Source organism: Chamaea fasciata, unplaced genomic scaffold (genome assembly GCF_029207755.1).
Source record: "Chamaea fasciata isolate MVZ Bird 193981 ecotype frontalis unplaced genomic scaffold, bChaFas1.0.hap1 SCAF_3, whole genome shotgun sequence".
Taxonomy (NCBI): Eukaryota; Metazoa; Chordata; class Aves; order Passeriformes; family Sylviidae; genus Chamaea; species Chamaea fasciata.
Window position 1 is genome coordinate 110,575,661 of NW_027094088.1, and position 13,744 is coordinate 110,589,404.

Below are 13,744 nucleotides of genomic sequence, written 5' to 3' on the forward strand. Positions count from 1 at the left end.
GAATTTTCATTTTCTTCCAAAACCTACACTTTTGTACTGCAGTCTGTGTGACAAGGAACAAATCTGGGGTCCTGCACACACTGGAATGGCCACCAGTGCCAAGGAGCCCATACTGGAACACAAATATAAATCCCAGCATAGGCAGAGTCCAGCACTTCCACAGAAATTAAACATTTTTCCTTCCTCACATACTTGGCAAGATGATGACGTCTTCCCCAGGGCCTGGGATGCCACCATTGGATCCACCCCAGCCTTTTCCCACACCATTCCAGGTCTCTGGGTGTGACCATTTCAAGACAGGACCAGAAGGAGCTACAAAACAGGATGTATAAAAGACAGAATTATCATTTTCTGTAGCTGGAAGAACTACTATTTCTTTGATAGTCAAGAATTTATAACGTTAGCATCCTCCTTTTGTCAATGATGAAGCAACACTAGCTGCTCTTTGTTATTTTCCATGCCCAAAGAAAACTTCTTGATTGAATTCCCAGGGCATGGGAATTTCCATACTTTCCCAAAGTATGAAAAATTTTAAATAATTAGGAATGAACTCTTACAAGCTTGTTAACACCCAGAAAAAGCAGGAGTCTTCCTATTTCAAGGGATGACCAAGACCCGTTGTGGAAAAGCAGCCTGACCAAGACGCATGGAAACTCTTGCTCCTTCCCCCAATTTTTTATTTTTTTTTTCAGTTCAACCCAAAAGAAAACTCCTGAACCTGGGGAAAATATTGGGAGAAAACACAAATTTTCTCCCAATAAGTTCACAAAATGCAGGTGCTTGACTTGCATTTGTATTTTAGAGAGCTAATGAGTCAGGCCCCATGAATTAATTGTCCCTAAGTTTGTTCAGCCACAGGAGAAGAAGGGAAGCCTTCAAGGGAAAATCCTGCACACTGAGTTTAGTAAATCCTAGACTAATGCAGGCAGGGCCTCCCTCTGGAGGCCTCTGCAAGCACCTACTTCTGTCTTTCCTCTATAAAGGGAATTCTGGCATTATTTTCTTGAGGAAAGCTTCTTTGGGGTTTGAAAATATGGGAGCAAGCACCTGCCTAGGTTTTGGGGGCTAGACCCAGCTCAGTAATGTTGTGGTGTACAAAACCCTCTGTTGTCAGCACAGGGAAACACAGAAGTTAAATTCGTGTCAAGTTCCTTAAGTTTGGGTCTGTCCCTCCAATCACTTGTTTGTACTGGGAGAAACACCCTGCCAAAATGCCCCTAAACCCTTTTTCCACATCAGTAATTATTGTTAATACACAACATAGCGAGGCAGTTAATACCCAAAAATATCAAAATTTAGAGGTCTCCCTTGTCTCTGGTATATTTGTCTGTCTGATCCAACTTGAAACTGAGCAGTAATATCAGACCACGGAGCACTAAAATAGTCTGTAGTCTTACATTCTCCATGACCTTTCTCATCTGCTGTGTTATTTCCCAGCAAAAGTGTATAGTGTTTTATTCTGTGGAATCACACATTTATCTTGAGCAATGGTAGATAGGGCTCAATGAAATGCCTAAATGAATACCAAGAGCCTCTGTTGGCTTGATAGATGTACAAAATACTGAAGTGAAAAATAGCAATTTAGTCCTGAAAAAGCCATAAAAAAGAAATGGTCTGACTCCCAGATCAAGGTTTTCCGACACAGACTGTCACATACCTGGGGTAGGTAAGGCCACTCTTTCCTTCTCTCTCAGTGTGACCTGAATTAAGTCAGATCCTGTGACTGAACACAGAGAATTTTAGGGAGTTAGAGCAAGGCCTTTCAAATTAACACAAAAAAAAAAAAATAGTAAATAAATTTCCACACATGAATGCTTGACAACATTATACATTTCTTACAAAAACATTTTCTTTAAGAGCAACTACACGTTTTCTAAGATTTTTTGTCCCTTTTTTTTTTTTTTGTGCTTTGAGAAAGGATTAAACAAACACATTTTAATTTACAGATACGGAAGGTCTCAAGACAACTCATTAGAAACAGCTAAAAAGAAAACATTCAACAATCAGAAATTCTAGGCTGGAACTCAAATCTCATTTATCCCACTATAAATCCACAGCAGTTCCACTCACACAAGCGATATCACACCATTGAATGCATAATGTATTAACTGGCTCAAACAGCGAAATACAGCTTTTGTTTTGTAGCTCGGTTTTGATTTTTTTTTCTTTTTTTCTTTGCCCCCAAAATCTGGTATCTGAAAGAGATGCTTTAATTAGTCAGACTTTATAGACTGCAGACAGGGACCCTGTGTTCTCTGCTGTGAAAAGGGGTCAGCAGCAATTATCACAGTGGTAACCTCTGTGCCCGTGTATTGTCAGCAGGAGAAGGGCCAGAATAATGCAAATCAAAGAGGAGCAGGAGAAAGCTGCTTCAGACCCAGCAAAAATCCCACCTCCTCTTCATCTCCAGTGGCATATAAAGGCACTTCCTTTCAGTCACCAGACTGGAACAACTGTAGGTTAAAATAGAAACACTCTGACAAACAAATAAATCTCCTGTCCTCTGCCCAGCCCTTTATGGTGACCCTAAAGTGTTGTTGGAAGAATTTTTTTGGGGGGATAGAAGAATTGTATCAATGAAGACATTGTCAGAACTTTCCTCAGTTCCAGAACATGCCTGGAACTTTCCTCTGTGTGCATCAACCCACCGATGGGATTTCATGCCATATTGTAATTTACTTATTTTATCTTTAAACAAGTCTCTGTACTTTTAAATTGCAAAACCCATCCTTCCCTACCTCCCTCCTTTTCTCCCAGTGCAACTGAGCAAATTTAAAATAACTGAGGTTCATTAATTTTAAGTGTTCAATAAATTAGTATGAATAATCAAAAAACTTGATTCTTTCTGATAATTACTATTTGATGTCAGTTGAAAGCACTCGATTGAGTTAGCAGCATATGCTCCTATGCCAAATGAGGCTTCCATAATTAAATAGAAACTGATTCCATGAGGTTTTTCTCGTGTCTGATTAATTAGTAATCAGGTGCCTCAGCCCTGTTCTTCAGTGACACCTTCTCTCCCAATGGTAGCTGGGATCTGATCCATGTATCAGTCAAGTCAATCTGCCTCAAACCATCACACAGAGCTCACACTGAACAGCAGCATGCCTTGAGTGGCCACAAGGTGAACATTTGAGAGGAAAAAAATGACATGAAACTGCTAATTTAAAGGCTCTGATACAGCTCTTGTGGCTTTCAGACAATACATCTGCGTGTACTTTTATGGTTATGATGTTTTTCCTTTTCACACAGGGCAAAACAGTTGCCAAAGCTGATACGGTAGGCTTAGGAAAAACAAGACAACCAAACCCTGACACTATCCTTTTTTACCTAAATATATTTTGTGAGGTTTGTTAGTGGTTTTGGGGTTTCTTTGGGTTTGGTGTTTTGTTTTGTTTTTTTTTTTGCTTACTTTTGCAGGCACTAGAGTGAAATCATCTAATTAAGGATGTTTGTATTTTTTAGAGAAAAGCTGTTCTAATTAAATCCTGAGGGGACATAAAACTTGATCAATATGGTGCATAGACCTCATAATGGGGTTCAATCCCGTTACATAGTGAAGAAAGGAACCATTAAGACTTAATTCAGTTGAGAGTTTTATCATTGCTCTGTCCAGAGTCAGGGCAATAATAAAAGTTTCTCATGTTTGAGGTGTCATCCCACCAGAGAGCACGACAATTATTTATAAGTTACTTATACCCTTGACAAGAGTATCAGAATCAGGGACAGAATTCTCCCCACAGCTCTCCATATCCTTGTAACTTGTACAATTATTTACACTGATGGGATGTAAAGTGCAATGGTTGTGAAGCAGCAGTGTTTTGTTGCCTTTTCCCACAAATACTCCCAAAAACTGATCAAGATAGATAAAGGCCTTGGGATTAATCAAGGCTATAGTGACATAGTCCTTCTGGTGGTTTTGTTTTGCTGCCGAGTATGTTGTCACTGGGTTTTGCAGGACAGGAAGAGATACAGGCACTACAGATGAAGGACATCATTAGTAAACATTGAATTAAGGTGACTCTTGGCAAAATGTAGTTATAAGGCTCCAGGGTTTAGCTGTATAAAACCTTTATAAGCCTCATCAATTTTCTGCCTTATTACAGCTCCTCCTGGTTGTTTGGGCTGTGAATCATAAATATAGGCCTTCTGGATGATACTGCTGGTAACTTTTCCTGGTTCAGGGCTCCTTGAGTGAACATGAAGGAGGAGCAACTCAGTCTTTTATCAGCTTTGCAGTGACTCGGAATTTTGCCCGTGGATATTAGGAAGGGCTGAAACTAGGATAAATGGCTCCAATAGCCTGACTTACAAATAACAAGCAGCTCCATGCTATTTAACATCAATTGGGCTAACATCCATCACCAGGAAATCAAAACTTTTTAGACAGCACAATCAACAACACAGTGAGACACACCTCTAGAAACCAGAGAACCTAGGAGAGGGTGTTTTGTCATCCCCTGTAAGGATCTTCTGCAGGAGATACCCGGAAGTATGATATAATGAGGACAATGAAGGAGGGAGAAGAGGTGTAAAAACCGATTTTATACACATATAAACAGATAGATACAATTGTATTTTTATTTTTATATATATACACACACACAAATATATATATATCTGTATATATGTCTTTGGGTTTATGGACACAGAGTTTTGCTTACAGCAGATTGACATTTTTGTGAAAGTCCTCCCGCAGACATGGCATAATCAAAAAATCAACCCTGACAGGATTATAAGGGCATTTCATCATCTTATTTCTGTAACTGCTGCACTCTCTGATTTCTCTGCTTCCACGTCAGAAGGATGGGAGCTCAACCACCAGGAGAAGGTTGTTTTGTCTCTGTGTCAAATACAAAAATTGAGCAACTGAGGGAACTGGAGGGGGGGGGGGGGGTGGGTGTCGTGTCTCAGCCTGGAGAAAAGGAGTCCCGGGGAGGATTCTGTTGCTCTCTGCCATTCCCTGGAGTGAGGTCACAGCCAGGTGCGTGCTGTTCTCTTCTCCCAGGTAATTAGCAACAGGACAAGAGGAAATGGCCTCAAGCTGCACCAGGGGAGGTTCAGGTTGGACATCAGGAAGAATTTATTTTTGGAAAGGGTGGTTAAGCATTGCTACAGCGTGCCCAGGAAGTTAGTAGAGTCACCAGGCCTGGAACTGTTAAAAAAATTACTGGAGGTGGCACTCAGTGCTCTGGTCTGGGTGACAAGGTGGGAATGGGTCATAGGTTGGACCTGGTGACCTTGAAGGTCTTTTTCAACATAAACGATTTTATGATTTTATGATTACTAGGGGCACCTCTTTGCAAAGAGCTGACTTTCATTTCATGGAGGTCACTGAGCAGCCCACATCTGGTCAACTGTCCCTATGAAACAATTGATATGGGTGAGTTTTATCTGGCTGAAAGAAAAGATGTACAATCAGTCCTCTGTAAAGAATTAACTCCATTCTCCATGTCTTTTACCTAGGATTCTCCTTTACCCCCAAGCAATAGGGCTGCAGAAAATGTCTGTGTTTATTTATTTTTTGTATTTTAATATTAGAAACAAACATTCTTAGGAGTGTTTTTCCTCCTATACAAAGCAATTACAGGAACCCACACAGCCTAATGGAAGTGAGACCATTCTTTAGGAATCTAGAAAAGACACTAAGTATAATCAAATTATTTTTCTAAGAACTATGGAAATTGTAAACCTGCTTCTGACACAGCAGTAATGTGAGGTTGAGCCTCAGGCCCTCTTAACAACTCACACATGAGCAGCCTGAGCAAAGTCAGCAGGATGACCCAACTCCATAAAAGATGTGTCTACTGAAAAATGTATTTGGGATAAATAAAAAGTTTGATAATCCTTTCAGTGATGTTTTCAATAACATTTCTGTCCAGTACTTCAATTTTAGGGAAAAAAAAAAAAAAAAAAGACGAGAGAAATCTGGAGGTGAAGGAAGCCAACACTTTATTTCATTCCAAAATGAAACTGTTTAAACATTTCAAAAGTGAACTAAAAGGAAACAACATCTCTCTGGGTTTTAGCCAGTTCCAGTATTGCCCAGAGACCTTAACCAAGGAGCAGTACCACGCTGTGGCACCATATGCTGAAATTTGTAACAGACTTTAAAAGCTCATAATGTTATTATTGCCATTTACAAAGGATATTTCTCCTAAAAAATATCCCAGATGTCCCAGTGGGATATTTCTTCCCACCACCCTTGTTACAATAAGTGTTGGTGTGGCATTTTTTTTTCATTCAGCATGGTCATATCACATTTCACTTCCCTGAAATGTGGTTGAGTCACAGCCCATGAGTGTTTCAGAGTCACACCACAATTGCAGGCCCAAAGTGACCTTTGAGGATCACTTCTCTTAACACATAGGGTGCCTCAGAGAAAATCAGGGTGATGCTATGAACCACGTCAAAGCAAAGCTGATGATGTAGAAATGATTGGCACGGGATGCTTCAAGCTCACTAAGCCTCCCCTCCATGCAGCATCCAGAAAGGACATGGGGTTACCTGTCCTTCAGTGCAGATTCCTTTAAAATGGTCTGAAAAAGTGATTTTTAAAGTGGCTTAGAGGCTGGTTAACCGAGTTTCATGCATGTAGGTAGCAGTGACTATCTTTGTTAATAGGATCATTGCTCATATAACAGAAACATTCTCTATTACAATTATTTCTCCCCATTCAGCACCCCCTGCATTCTCCTGCTCCCAAGCCTAATTTACAAGACTACAACCATCAATGCAACTTAACTTCTTTAATCCCCTCCATACGGTCCATTTTCTTGCCTTTTGTGTAAGACAGACCTTTGTTGTTTTTTTTTTTCTCCCCAAAGATAAACAAACACTTGCACGACGCCAGGCAATTTCAGATGGAAGAGGGCATGGAGAAAGTCTGAGCCCAATGCAAACTTCAGGCCAAGGCGGCTTCATACGGCTGCCTGCTTCGTTTGAATAACAATATCTTCTCAGTCACGGGGTTTTCCTTCCCCTTCTCCCCATTTTTTCCCCCATGCAGGCTGTGTGAATTCAGGAGCCTGCTCATTAATGAGCTGGCATCTGATGCGTATTTACCAACGTTAATTTTGGAAGTAATGCACCCCCGCCACTTCCCCACAGTTTGCCCTAAAAGGCTTTCCGAGGGCCACAAAAGCAGAGGGTCAAAAGTGAGTTGACCCCTGCCAGAATGTACAATTATTGCAAAGAGGTGGTACACCAGCAGCTGTCGAAACCCCGCCGAAGCGCTTCCAAAAGTTGGGAGGATGACTAATACGCTGGAGCTCTCCCCTCCCGCCCCGCCAGAGCCGCCGACTTCGGGCAGGAAGAATTATGGCCCTCCCGAGCAGCTGCAATAATTGTCTTGCCATTGTCCCCCGGCCCTCCCTCGGCCACCCCCTACAAGTGCCCATTGTCGCGGCGGAGTCAAGTGATTTTATGCTCGGGCTGATGCTGTTTGCGCCCAGCTGCCCGAGCGCTGACACACGAGCCTGCAGAGGGGGGACCCGCGTCTGCTAGACGGGGCTGCGACATACCAGACCTTTTACATAAGTCAAACAGGAACAAATGACTCTTTATCAGCCCCCTTCTCCCTTTGAAGTGGCGGCTGCTCGTAGGCCCTTACAGCTTTTCCTCCTTAGCCCGAGCAAACATCCTCCTTTTGATATGCTACATGCTCATTATCTCTGCCCCATTTAATGATTTTTGATTGAAGGGTGGCAGCGCAGTTGCCAAGAGGGTAGTTAAAGAGGCTCCACGCAGTCAGGACAACAAGAAAGGCTTTCCTTGTGCAGCAGCCTAAATTTGGAGTTTCTTAACAGTGTGTTCTTGTTCTTAGCAGCAGATAAGGACTGAGCGTGAAATTCTTAATTAAGCAGTAAATAGAGAGTGGGGTGTCAGCAGATGCAGCCTGTAGCCATGGAGACCAAGTCTGATGAAGGAGGGAGCTAAGACTCAGCGCCGGCCCCGGGCTCGGGCATGACTGACAGCTGAAGAATCCGACAAAGCTTGTAAACGGGATTAATTAGTTGGCTAATTATTTCATAGAGTTAAATGTAAATAAAATATTTCTTTAAAAAACTAAAATTCTAAAAGAGCCAACTTGCAGAGTTAGGTGGGAAGAGTTACTGAAGGCCAGACCTTCTAGCCTTGCCCTCTCTGGGTGGGTGGATGGACTTGGTGGGGTTTTAAGGCCAGAAGGGACTATTGTGGCAGCTTTCCCTGACCTCCTCCAGAGCATGAATCTCACCTCATGAGGTTTCTAACAGCTTCTCTCAGAGCTGGAGCATATTTCCCTGAAAAGACAGCCAAGCATCCTCTAAAGATCCTGAGTGATGGAAAGTCCACCACATGCCCTGAATCTGCTCCGCTGGCTAATTATCCTCACCCTCTCAGCCTGCATAGTGAAGAGAAGGAGAGAAATTAAATCCCACACCAGGGCCAGGAATCTGCTTCCTTTATTTCAAACTTTCACCCTACACCAACAGCATAGATATTAGGTACCTGACGCTGAATTTTTGATCTCACTCCTAAAAAAGTCCTCGCCGAAAATGTTCACAGCATGAATTATACATGTTAGGTGTTTTCATAAATTTCCCCTCCTGTACTTTGGATGATTGTTTCTCTCTCTATTATAATGAGAAACCACAACAAGCTCTTAGTTTAATAAAAATCAAGATTAAAGTAATAAGGCAAGAGAAGGAGAAGAAAGTGTCTGTGATGCAAGAATGACATATGCGGACCAGACCACTTTTGTCCCAGTCTTCCCAAGACTGTCATCTCCTCTATTTTCAACAGCAGAGGCCAAGCTACAAATGCCATCGTCTGAGCTTTCCCATGCTGCTCTGACAGTGCAATTTGGGATATACAAACTGAAATGCAGTCATCTCTTATATTTGAAGGAACAAATTTACCCTGTTAGTAAACAGAAATAATAAAACATTTTTCTTCTTTCAGTAAATACTTGACTTGATCTCTGGCAGGGCTTAGACACAACAGCTAAATTTATAGTAGCCAATCTGCACCTGAACTGTATCAAAACAGGTCCAGGTCACAGAACTTGGCCCTAAGTAGTAAGTGAGTAATCTACATGGTTATAATGCTGGCCAAATTCCTGGCACAGATTTGGCCTAGGCCAGGCAGACTCCCAGATGGTGATCAGTACAGTTTGGGATTTGGCAAGCACAGGGATCTTTCATAATTTGAAGCCTTCGTACATCCAGCCCATTTTTAGAGCTAAAATGTTAAGCACAAGCTATGCTGTGGCAGCTCCTGAAGGACTAGAGATGGACACAGCAAGTGTGAACCTCAGACTGAGGTGAAGGTTTGGGCTTCTGCACTTCTCCACAAATGTGACTTTCCACACTGGTTGATTTTCAGTGTTGTCAGACCAAGCTCAGTGGATTGTCTGCCCTCATTCCAGGCGTGTTGTCCTCTCCACTGTCACAATGATTGTTCTAAAGGTATCCAACATGAGAGCCACTTGCATGTCATCTCAGTAGTGCAAAATCAAGGGAAATTCATTAAAGTTAATGGAACAGAAATGTGACAAATAATCTGTTATAATGAAAATCATCATCTTTACTTTCCTGGTATGAGTCATGGAGGAGAAGTTAATCTTCTCAAAGACACCAAAATATATCTGATTCCTAATTCTGCTGCTATTAATAAAGGCAACAATCACTACCTTAATTTTGACACATAGAACATAGACATTTATAAAATTATTTGCTTGATAATGAGAATTACAGAAAATGTCCATTTCTTAAAAAAAAAAATAAAAGATCAGCACACTCCATGATCTCATGCACAAAGTCACATAGACAAAGGTCTAAGACGTCTTTGGAAGTTTCCAAGTCTAGGAAAAATTCTCTTCCAGTAATCTTACTGCTTTCAGTGTGCTCAGCCTAGCAAGATGACCATGATTTATTCATGGTACCTGTGATATAGGACCAGATGACAACAGAGGTAATTAGTGGAATTTAATGCCTTTACCACCCAAAAAACCAACCCAATTCAAATGCAACTGATGTCACATCACCCACTAATTACGGCACATTCCTTTTGTTGCTAGGTCAGGCATCAGATAAATCAGTTACAGATGGACCTGATGTGCATTTGCTTATTTGATCAACGTTGTGAAGGAGCTCTCACTTGTTGAAGGACTGTTGAAAGCTGGCCTTGAGTGGATTTGGGGTTTAAATTAAAGCAACATCAGCTCTGTCACCATTCTTGATCACAAATGTATATTGCAACCCTCACACTACACTTACCCAAATAGGTGAACTTCCCAAGTTTGCTGTCAAGATACCAATCACAGCTACTGTGATGTCCATATGAAGGTAGTAACTGGAGTGGCTGTCCCCTCCTTCTCCCACAGGACACCACAGCCTCAAGATGGGCAGGAAGATCCTTGTGTTCCACCAGCAGGTAATTCCCAGCCTTGAAGTTGCTAAATGTCACTGAATACTGGAGAAGAGGGAACCAAAAGAAACATGTCTGAGTTTGTAGAGCTCCAAGGAGTGCAGCATAAAGAGGTAAAAAGAATGGTGCTCCTCATAGGCAATATGTGTTGAAAACATGAAAAGAGATGTAAAACTAACCAGGAGGTGATAGTAAATGCAGAAAAAAATCAACTCCCCTCATCACCTTTGAAAGGTGAAGATGAACAATGTCTTCTGAAAACTGTGCTTCAACATGACTTAAGGCAGTAAAAATCCTGTTGGTTCCTAAGCACCACACTGAACTTTCACCTAAGATATCCAAAATCATCCAGTGTCCAAGGCCAGGTGGGATAGGGCTTGGAGAAACCTGGTCTAGTGGAAGGTGCCCCTGCCTATGGCAGGGATTGGAACTGGATGACCTTTAAGGTCCTTTCCAACACAAGCTATTCCATAATTCCATGACCTTCCTGCTCCAGGTGACTACTGAGAGCTTATCTAAGAATAAGAGAGAGCTTATCAGTCATCTTATCTAAGCCTATAAATACAGAGAGACTTTCTCAGTGCACCTAACTCTATTTTTTTTTCCTCAGTGTTCATCCAAAGACATCAAAGTGTGATTATCTCTTCCAGATATAATTTTGAAATTATAAAACCTTCCCGTGTTACCTGGAGCTGTTTGCTGACCAAAGGGTTGTCAAATGTCAGTGTGTAAGTTTCTTTATCCAAGAGAAGAGCCATCCAGCCATACAGGTTTGATAAAGTATCAGGGACATAATTGATTGTATTTGTCTTATTCTTACTGTCAGTCACATTTAAATTATAGGGAATGTCTGGAGCCTCTTTTCTGCAGGAAAAGAAAAAAAAGTAATTACATTTTTGCACTGAACCCTGTCATTTTGCAATCTTTACAGTTCTATTTTTATTTTAATTACAGTAGCTATGCTGGATCTCCCTTAGAATGTGTCTACATTTTTGTAATTCCTTATAAATGCCATAAGAAACTACATTTTGCTTCAAGTGTTGTAAGAAGAGAAAGAGCAAAGGAGAGACACATCACATAGGAATAAAGGAAGAGGAAGAAAGCAGAGAAGTGCTAACACTCAGGGTACCAACATCTACATTGACATACTATTTTCCCTCCACCAACCCTGGGCCTCAGGTTCAACTTTTAGGATCTTCAATAAATTTTATAGAGTTTTGTTATTAGCCTCATCCCAGGCTGGGTGTGATTTGGAGCAACCTGGTCTAGTGGAAGGTGTCCCTTTTCACAGCAGGGGGTGGAATGAAATGAACTTTAGGGTCTCTTCCAACCCAAACCATTCTGTGGTTCTGTGATTACTCACTCCCATTTGAGTGGTCAAAAGTTTCCCTGAGCTTAAAAATACAAAAAATCCCGTGTAATTCGAGGAGTTGATCTTTGCCTGCAGTCAAAGCTGGGGCTGCTGCAGACTGATTAAATCCTACACAAAATGGATAAACTTTTTTAGTACAGCAGTTCTTCTGAGCATCCAAATGATAATTCAATCCCCCCTTTTCACTAGAACTTTGCACTCCTAATTTATGACCAGTCTAGTCAAGAGAAAAAACCCTTACTGGACAGATCAATATTAGCACTGATATCTTGAGGGGTCATATACCTTTTAGACTTAAGTTTGCAGTAGACTACTCTCAGTTTTGACCTTTGAGCTTACACTAAGCTTAAAAAATCACCTCTTTTAAGCATCCCTTGAATAATTTTTCTCAATATTTGAAGCATTACCTTACAAGTACATATCTCAGCATAGTATCTAACCTCTCAGATTGCATATGGCTTACTAACCCAAGACTGTGCTAAAACTCATCCTGCAATTTGCCTGTATTTTCAATTTTTAGTTGGTTTGTTGATTTTCTTTCCCCCTTGTGCTTTAGAGATGATGCAAAATCACCAAAGCAGTCATCCCAGATAGATATATTTTTCCTTTCTCTTTTAAAATCAGTTCAAAGATTTTTTTTTTCTTTCTTTTTTTTTTTTTTCTAGTGTCTGTCACTTTGTCAAAGTGGTTTCTGGTTACCCAGAAACATTCAGCTGAGAAACAGAAGTGGCAAAACGAAGTGTGAATCAGCAAAGAATCACTCAACCAGAAGATATTGGCAGACCAATGAAACTGGAAGGAGTTTATAAGGCTTAAACAGCTTTTGTACCACTAATAAACCTCCTCTTATGGGCATTAACTGGACCAGGATATTAGGCTGCTAATTAAGCAAGTAAATGACAACAAGCACATTACTGCCACAGTTATCAGCACCTGCATAGGTATTCAGGAGAACATTTCTAGCAGGAGAAGAACACCACACATAATGCAAAACTCTCTTGCACAGCGGAAGGCCACTTATTGGGTTGCAAAAATGCCAAATGTTACAGCAAGTGACAGAGACTCAGACCCATCCTCTCTGCAGCATAAATCCACATGGTTTTACTCTTTATTTATTTTAATTTTAATTGCTGGAGGATTCTGAGGCGAACGGTTTGAATCATTTTTATTGGGAGACTCTCTCCAGTACTTCCAGGAGAAGTAAAGATGGAGAAGAAAGCCTGGAAGGGACAATCCTGCTGGGATACAAGTCTGACCTGTCAGAAGATTAGATTGTAGTTCCACACCAGCCATGTAGATCCAATAGCTAGTAAATGGGAATGTGAATTCACTAACTAGTGATTTAACTATGAATCCATTTATGCTGGAGACCAATATTTAGAACACCCCAAATAAATATCTCAAAGTGTATAGTGAACTTACAGATGACTCACAGTTAAGTGAAATATATCTTTTCCTGTGTGTCTATTTATAACAGACAAGTTATAGAATTATAGAATTAAGTTTGAAAAGACCTCTGAGATCATCAGGTCCAGCCATTAACCCTACACTGCCAAGGCCACCTCTAAACCATGTGCCAAAGTGCCACATTTACATGTGTTTTAAATCCCTCCAGGCATGGAGACTTAATTCTATTTATAGAGAGTTATGAGCACCACTGCCCCATGAAGCACATTTCAATGCCTGAACTCCTTTTCCATTAGGGAATTCTTTCTAATATTCACTCTAAACCTCCTCTGGTGCATTTTAGGGCCATGTACTCTTGTCCTGTCCCTGTTCCCTGGAAGCAGAGCCCGACCCACCCTGGCTGTCTCCTCCTGTCTGGGAGTTGTGCAGAGCCACAAGGTCCCCCCTGAGCCTCCTTTTATCCAGCCTGAGCCCCTTTCCCAGCTCCCTCAGCTGCTCCTTGTGCTCCAGACCCTTCCCCAGCTCCGTTTCCTTCCCTGGACACGCTCCAGCCCC

At 41.3% G+C, this 13,744-nt stretch overlaps 1 protein-coding gene across 1 annotated transcript in view; it reads right to left on the reverse strand.

Moving 5' to 3' along the window:
- Nucleotides 1-13,744, reverse strand: part of PKHD1 (PKHD1 ciliary IPT domain containing fibrocystin/polyductin) — a 237,385-nt gene that overhangs the window by 93,899 nt on the left and 129,742 nt on the right. The window contains exons 48-51 of the mRNA XM_066180094.1: nucleotides 11,097-11,274; nucleotides 10,260-10,455; nucleotides 1,658-1,723; nucleotides 193-312 (exon numbers count right to left, since the gene is read on the reverse strand). Coding sequence (XP_066036191.1) covers nucleotides 193-312; nucleotides 1,658-1,723; nucleotides 10,260-10,455; nucleotides 11,097-11,274 — 560 coding nt within the window. The remainder of the gene's footprint in view (nucleotides 1-192; nucleotides 313-1,657; nucleotides 1,724-10,259; nucleotides 10,456-11,096; nucleotides 11,275-13,744) is intronic.